The sequence below is a fragment of the Hypanus sabinus genome, chromosome 24 (genome assembly GCF_030144855.1).
Source record: "Hypanus sabinus isolate sHypSab1 chromosome 24, sHypSab1.hap1, whole genome shotgun sequence".
Taxonomy (NCBI): domain Eukaryota; kingdom Metazoa; phylum Chordata; class Chondrichthyes; order Myliobatiformes; family Dasyatidae; genus Hypanus; species Hypanus sabinus.
In genome coordinates, this window is record NC_082729.1 from 2,763,868 (window position 1) to 2,772,299 (window position 8,432).

At 48.0% G+C, this 8,432-nt stretch overlaps 1 protein-coding gene across 1 annotated transcript in view; it reads right to left on the reverse strand.

Moving 5' to 3' along the window:
- Positions 1–5,709, reverse strand: part of LOC132380409 (digestive cysteine proteinase 2-like) — a 46,797-nt gene extending 41,088 nt beyond the window's left edge. Inside the window, exons 1-2 of the mRNA XM_059949168.1 lie at positions 5,602–5,709; positions 511–567 (exon numbers count right to left, since the gene is read on the reverse strand). Coding sequence (XP_059805151.1) covers positions 511–567; positions 5,602–5,641 — 97 coding nt within the window. The 5' untranslated portion in view covers positions 5,642–5,709. The remainder of the gene's footprint in view (positions 1–510; positions 568–5,601) is intronic.
- Between the last annotated feature and the right edge of the window lie 2,723 nt (positions 5,710–8,432).

An 8,432-nucleotide genomic window follows, 5' to 3' on the forward strand; every position in this document is an offset into this window, starting at 1 on the left:
AGGAGAATGGCCAGACTGGTTCTGTGGGTGAAAACGCCTTGCTTTTGGGAGAGGTCAGAGGAGAATGGTCAGACTGGTTCTGTGGGTGAAAACGCCTTGCTTTTGGGAGAGGTCAGAGGAGAATGGCCAGACTGGTTCTGTGGGTGAAAACGCCTTGCTTTTGGGAGAGGTCAGAGGAGAATGGCCAGACTGGTTCTGTGGGTGAAAACGCCTTGCTTTTGGGAGAGGTCAGAGGAGAATGGCCAGACTGGTTCTGTGGGTGAAAACGCCTTGCTTTTGGGAGAGGTCAGAGGAGAATGGCCAGACTGGTTCTGTGGGTGAAAACGCCTTGCTTTTGGGAGAGGTCAGAGGAGAATGGCCAGACTGGTTCAAGCTGACAGGAAGGTGACTGTAACTCAGATAACCACACGTTACAACATCGGTTTGCAGAAGAGCATCTCTGAACACACTCCTCTACCTTGTAAAGTGGCTTTTTCAAACCTCATGATATTTATCGCGCACACAGCATACCTGAAACATGGTAAATTTCCCCAAATGATGGGCCACTCAAAGGCTTGGCATCCAGCACTACAAAAAAAAGACACAAATACTTCAGTTAGAAATACACTCAACTTTACAGTTTATTTATTTATTTTGTTTATTGAAACAAAGTGCTGCCTTTCCAGCCTTCGAGCCGTGACGCCCAGCATTACCTCAATTTAATCCTAATCACGGGACAATGACTGACTAACCTAAAAAAACCCAGCATGTCTTTGGACTGTGGGAGGAAACCGGAGCACCCGGAGGAAACTCACACAGTCACAGGGAGAACGTACAAACTCCTTACAGGCAGCGGCAGGAAGCGTGATCACCACATACTGGAGTGACTCACTCACTCTTGCCGAGGAACTCCTGCACACTCTCTGTAGAGTCACGGCAGCCAGACAACAACTAGCTTTGCTTGCCGTCTCACTGCATAAAGAATCTGTCCCCAGTCCTCCTCAGTCCTGACAGGGTGTGGGGTGGGAGGAGCAGACCGCATACCATCGAGGCCATACACAAGAAGCTGGAGGGACTCAGCAGGACTGGACTCTGCAGTTTATGACAGTTGCTACTTTGAACGGGGCAGACAGGCTCCGCGGCCTGCAGTCAGTGAACGGCACAGCGCCAGATTGAACTGAACGTTCCTAGACTGTTCCAAGGACCTTGTGGTTTGATGTTTTACAGCTGTGAAGGGCTTTGGTCAAACAGACAGCTGTCCCACTGGTGGAGAGCAACAAGATTATCAACACCGATTCCCCTGCAAAGCTCTGAATGCAAGTTAGCTGTGGGCTGACATTAAGACATGGCCACCTGATTTGGAGGGAGAGGGGGTTCAGAACAGAGACTCAACAAGAAACATCCAAATGAGATTCCCCACTGGGGGGGGGAGGGGGGGATTTGACTTCAAAACAGACAGACGTAATTCATTCTGAATTAAATTAATTGTTGAAACAGTTAAGCAAAAAAAGATTACAGTTAATTTCTAGACAACTGTCTTTTTGTTTCTGAATCTTGAGTTCACTATCTGTGCTTAGCACTACGTGAATTTACCCTTATTTTATTTTTTCTTCTTTAATGACTTAACTTCACTAAGAAGTTAATAGATTCTTAAGATTGGCATAGCCGGGGGAGGCAGTGGAGGTAAGCTCACAACGTGCATCTCAGATTGCCTCTGACCAAGTCCAGCTCCTGGCCTTCATGTGCAGCTTGGCAACTATCTATTTTCCTATATTACCAAGATTCGTATTGTACGGCTACACAAAGTTAACTAATTTCATAACATCTGCCGGTGATTCTGATTCTAATAATCTGATTCTTTTGCTGCCCCACTTCTTGCTGATCATCGAGCACCTTCTCGCACGAATCCTTTTCTTTTGCAATCCTTTTATTAATATCAACATAATAAGATTAATACATAGTTATTGGGATTACAAAATTAAAATGAACATAAAAGGATACACAAGCAATAAGTACAATATAGTTAAGTCTTCCCAAATCATGAATGATACAAATATCATATAAAGCACTACTCCTACCCTGGGCAGTTTTCTTTCTCCATACGTTGCCCCAGCTACCTCTGGATTCTAACCCTCACCTACACAACTAACCCAATCTTTCACACTTGGGGAAAGGAGTGGAGCTGAGTGACCGGGAGAGCATATAAACCTCACACGGAGCTCCTTCAAACACAATCCGGGAAGAAGCTGGAGCAATCTGTTACGAAATGGATTCATTTTCAAAGCTCTTTGCCAGGGATACAGTTAACTAGTCTCAACTCGTCTGCTAAGTTATATTAAAAAAAAAATCATGCGCTGGCTTTGCAGGTGTAAAGATGCAAGTTGTGTAATTTTAGTGCGAGTTCCAATTTTAGATATCATTGTGCATACACAGGCCTTCAGCGAGACTGAATTATAAGACAGGAAAACCTTTAAACACACTTGGGGGGAGGGGCAAGAGTTCAATTCTATTCAGACTTAACCTGATGAGAATACAGCCAAACGAGACAGCATTACTCTGGGGTCATGGTGCAAGGACGCATTATCTAAGGGCTCACACAGTAAGCGTTCACAAGATCACAATCACGTAGTGATAGTCCCGTGGATACTCCCCCCACCCTGATGCTGCAGCTTGGGGCCCAGTGCTCGCACGGACAAGACAGCAAACCCACGTAAAGTACAGTCGGCCCTCATTATCCACGGGGGACTGGTTCTGGGACCCCTCATGGATATCAAAAAACACAGATGCTCAAATCCCTTATATAAAATGGCGTATTTGCACAAAACCCACGCACATCCTCCCGGATACTTTAAATCATCTCTAGATTACTTATAATACCTAATACAATGTAAATGCCATGTACATAGTTGTTATACTGTATTGTTTAGGGAATAATGACAAGAAAAAAGTCCGTATACGTTCATTACAGACGCAACCATCGTAGCTCTTCTGGGAACGCTGATGCTGCCTCGGCATCAGCCGATGCTGATTCTCCCGTCATCTTTAAGTTCTTGAGGCTGTAGCATTTTACATAGCTAGCCAGCCATCCCTTACTAGCCTTAGACTCCGTCCTCTCGCTCACAAGTAGCTTTTTAGGAGCCATTTTTTCACGGAAACAAAGTAGCGACTGAACGAGATGCGAGGCGAACAATGCTCAAACGATGAGGGCTGGAGAGAGAACTTCCAGGTTTTCCCAATCCGCAGTTGGTTGAATCCGCTGATAAGGAGAGTCAATAAGGCGCCACAACGCAGAGTATGCATGTATGTATGGGAGCACCCAGATCTCCACACTGAGATCGTGTCTGATCCCATCCCCTGCGTTTATAGTCAGGTCCTCACATCCCACGATCTCCCCCAATGCTCCCAGACTTCATCTCATCAGTGATGCTCCACTACTGCCCTCTAGGTGAAGATTAACAAGCCATCGAGGGAAAGGATTTCTCCATATCCGGTCTCATGACTTCCCCCAGCTCCTGGTTTCCTGCCGTGAAGAGTCACAGTCTCGAGACTCACCCTCTTGGAACCAGGCCCTTCAGCCCATCACGTCGATGCTAACCAAGATCCCCATCGACACTGGTCCCACCGGTCTGATTTTGACCCCACATTCCTCTGAATTTGTCTGTCTGAATGTCATTTAAACATCGTGTTGTACCTCCCTCAGCCCCTTCCTCTAGCAGAGTTTTCCATGGGTGAAAAAGTTGCCCCTCAGGTCCTCTTCAAATCTTTCCCTTCTCTCCATAAAACTACACCTTCTAATTTTTGAAAAAGATTGCATGTTCTATCTGCACCCCTTATGATTTCATAAAACTCCATAAGGTCACTCCCTTAGTCTCACATCTCTGAGGGAGGGGTTCCCAATACCATTAAGCAACGGGTCCGTGGACCCCGGGTTGGGAACCCTTGATCGAGAGTCTGCCCACCCTCCCTATATTGCATATATGTCTTATACGTCCCTTGTATCCAGTCCTGCCAAAGGGTTTCAGCCTGGAACGTCGACTGTACTTTTTTTCCATAGATGCTGCCTGGCCTGCTGAGTTCCTCCAGCATTTTGTGCGTGTAACTCTGGATTTCCAGCACCTGCAGATTTTCTCTTGCTTATGAACATCGTTGTGAATCTCAACAGCATTATTTCCTGCTCAAAGGCATCTTTCCTGTAGCTGGGTGACCAACAATTGCCACGGTGGTGTAGCGGTTAGCGTGACACTGTTACAGCTCGGGGCTTCCGAGTTTGGGGTTCAATCCCGGCATCAGCTGTGAGGAACACGTACAAGATGCTGGAGGAACTCAGCGGGCAGTCGACGTTTCGGGCCGGGACCCTTCAGCAGGACATCTTACATCAGCTGTGAGGAGTTTGTACGTTCTCCCTCTGGAACGCGGGGAATTTCTCTGGGTGCTCCAGTTTCTTTCCACAGACCAAAATGGCCATTATAAACTGTCCTGTGATTAGGTTAGGAGTCAAATTGGGGGATGCTGGGCAGCACGGATCAAAGGACCAGAAGGGCCTGTTCATGTTGTATCTCTAACTAACGGCAGGGTCAAAGCTCCTCAACATCTGCCCTTCAGAATTGACCTTTCCCTTTTGACTTATTTATTTGAAAAGGATCTAGAGCTTTCCCAGCGTATATTACAAATAAACTCTTCTCAGGCTTCCAGCTGGGTACAAGTATCAATTTTAACTGATGTTTCAATGACAAACCCTGCCATTTTCATCGGCGATGTCTAGTCTGGTGGTATTTATACCCCCATCGTCCATCTCTCCTGATTGGTTAGTCCTCATCCAATCAGGTTTCTGCTGTTCTATTTTAACCAGAATTTTAACAAAGACTAAGGTCTTGCTCCAAGTAAGAAACGGAACGTGGGGCAAGCTAATCCACCTCCTCCCCCATGATTCCAGGCCCAGAGACAACATGCGTTAACCCTTGCAATCCCTGAATCAATCTTGAGAACCTCCCTGAACCCTCTCCAATGCCAGCACATCCTTTCTTAGTTAAGAAGCCTAAAACTACTCACAATAGTCCAAGTGAGGCTTCACCAGTACAAACAAGCTGGATGAACTCAGCAGTCAATGGATGCTGCCCGACCTGCTGAGTTGATCCAGGTGTTTGTACGTGTTGATTTGACCACAGCATCTGCAGGGTACTTTGAAACTTCACCAGTGCTTTATGAAGCCTGAACATTACATCCCTGCTTTCATGTTCTAGTCTTCTGGAAATCCCTAACCCTCAGCCATCCATCAGATTGGCCACTGAACACTACATTTTCCATGCTACGCACAATTCTTACTGTAAAATTTAGATTTTTCATTATCATAGATTGCTGCTGCCACGACATACGCCGGTGATTTTAAATCTGATTTTGAGCGATGCCAACGTTGCATTCGGCTTCCTTAGGTAACCAGAGAGTTAACCTTTAGGGAATCCAGCACAAGGACTTCCCCAAGTCCCTTTGCACATCGGATTTCTCAATTCTTTTCCCCGTTTGCAAAACACTCCTGCTGCCAAATCGCATATCCACACATTTCCCGATCCCGTCCCCACGTACCCTATCCCACTGCCCCCACACTCAACAACGTTGCCCCATTACCTGCCCAACAGCCCCACAACGTAACAATCCAGGGAAACATCAGGCAGCGGCTCCGACCTCCCACGACTGCGCTGTCCTCGGCGTTCCAACCCGTCGACCAATCAGCGCGGCGGAGGTGGGGTCCGGTTAAAACGCCGACCAATCAAGCGCTGTCTTTTTTAAGAACCGAGATGTTGGGTTTGTTATCAGTGAGTGTCCCTCCCCCCATGTGATGGAGCTGATGGGGAGGTGGATCCTCTGAGGGGACGAACTATGTGGAGGGCTGCTAGCAGCCAGCGTCATGCAAGAAGGGGAGTGGCCAGTATTGTCTATTATAACTGTGGTGAAGAGGGACAAATCAGGTGGGGGTGTGAACGATGGGAAACCCCTCAGAGAGTGAGCCGCTGGGAAAATTTAAAAGAGACCCATTGAGGGGATGGCCACTGGGGGAACAGCGTGGGCTCCCACCGCTTTGGGGAGCTAAGTCACTGCTTTTTACACCTAGTGCTTTGCATGAAGGGTTGGCAAATTATCTCAATGTCATGAGGACATGACTAAACTTTGTGGGGGAAGAGTGTAGCACCCTGAGAAAGATTTCACTGCTAACGTAATGGTTTTTCTGTAGCAGCAGCAACTGGGTTATGGCTGGGGATAACAGGGGCTTTAGAATGTGCGCCGGCCAATGAACAGAGTGTTTTTTTCCGACCAATCAGGGCTCGGAAGGATGCCTGGATTAGAAAGTGGGAGTGGGGGAGTACAAACTGGCGGGTAAAAAGTGAGGCCAGGTGGATGGGGAGAGGCTATGAAGTGCGAAACTGGGAGGTGATAGGTGAGACCAAGTGAGGAGGAGGGTGAGCGGGTGGGAAATGAAGTAGTATTGGAGTATAAAGTTGCATTGTTTGCTGTGTAACCAAAACTATGTAGTCAGCTTTGTATTTGCTATGTACGTATCCAATTTAGTAGGAGAATGAAACCTCTGTATTGTCTCTGTACTATTGAACACATCAGTGACTTAAGAATGTAGCCAAATAAGAAGATAATGGTGTGTTAATGAGAGACTAGCTAAGAGATAACTGTGGCCAGGGATGAGGTAACACGTGGCCCAAAAAGAAGATTAGAACATGACTAAGTTAATGGGTAGAAACAATAGTGGGAAGTCGGGAGCTGATGTACTGGAGATACACAACTGTAGACCGATTGGATATTCTAATGCAACTAAACCAGGAGGTTGCTATAAAAAATGCTATGCACAAGGATCGGTGGGCAATCAGTGACTAGCTCACTGACTGACTCAGCTTTGATTTGCAAATTAAAGTTTAATACTTGAAGAATCTTCTGTGTCCCCTGGTCATTTGTGGGGCACAAGAAACCACGACAGTAGGAAGCTGGGGGGAGATAGACAGACAGACATACTTTATTGATCCCGAGGGAATAGGTGGGAGATGTAAAGGACAGAAGAAGAAGGAATCTGTTAGGAGAGGAAGAAAGGGAAGGAGGGGCACCAGAGGGAGGTGAGGGGGGAACCAGAATGGGGAATGGAAAAAACGAGTCTGGGTGAGCACATGGTCAAAGGGCAGCAGGGGGTGATAGGTCTAGGCCAGATCACAGGGGAGGGCAGTGAGACAGGCTAAGTCGAACAGAAAAGCTGCAGAGGTAGAGTCCCTGGTTCTATTCCCCTCTGCTACTTATTTTCCCTCACAGATGCCCATCAACTTCCTCTTCTTGCCTCGACCCTCCAGTAGGGGATGGTGTGGTAAAGTCCCTCAATAATCCAACGGCATGCTTGTGGGAGGAGACAGGTTCCTGGGGCAATGCCGTGCTCTCAGAACCTGCAAACTCCGCGCAGCAGCACCAAGCTCTGCTGGTCAGAGATGTGAGATCAGTATTAATGACCATACCGTGCTCGGTTCCCATGAAGTCACGGACATCAACGCACCCTGATGTACAGCTCCCACCTGCCCACCTCATCTCCCCTGGTTGGTTCCATCTTGCTTTCCACCACCTGAGGCTCTCAGTTGCCCCCACCTCTCACCTTCCAGCCTTTCTCACTGTCCCCTCCTCCACAGCACGAAGGCATAGTGGTTAGCACAACACTTTACAGTGCTGGCGACCCGGGTTCAATGCCCGCCACTACCTGTAAGGAGTTTGTACGTTCTCCCAGTGACCACATGGGTTTCCTCCAGGTGCTCCCATTTCCTCCCTCAGTCCAAAGTCGTACCGGTTAGTAGTTTGTTTGGACATTGTAGGGTTAAATCAGGAGATCGCTGGGCAGCACGGCTCAAAGGGCCAGAAGGGCCTATTGCGCTTGGTATCTCGATAAATAAATCGGCCTATCACCCCTTCACCTGCTCTCCTCTTCCTACCTTTTTATCAGGACCACCCACCTTTCAGTCTAAATGAAGGGTTGCTTGGATAGTCAACAGTCCATTTCCTTCCACAGGTGCAGACTGACCTGCTGTTGTTCCTCCAGTTGTTTGCAAGATGAAGATCAAATTTCATTGATCATGTGCACATTGAAAAACAGTAAGATGTGCTGGGGTCATACGGCAAGTGTCCGGGGATGTGCTGGGGTCATACGGCAAGTGTCCGGGGATGTGCTGGGGTCATACGGCAAGTGTCGGGGGATGTGCTGGGGTCATACGGCAAGTGTCCGGGGATGAGCTGGGGTCATACGGCAAGTGTCCGGGGATGAGCTGGGGTCATACGGCAAGTGTCGGGGGATGAGCTGGGGTCATATGGCAAGTGTCCGGGGATGAGCTGGGGTCATACGGCAAGTGTCGGGGGATGTGTTGGGGTCATACGGCAAGTGTCGGGGGATGAGCTGGGGTCATACGGCAAGTGTCGGGGGATGT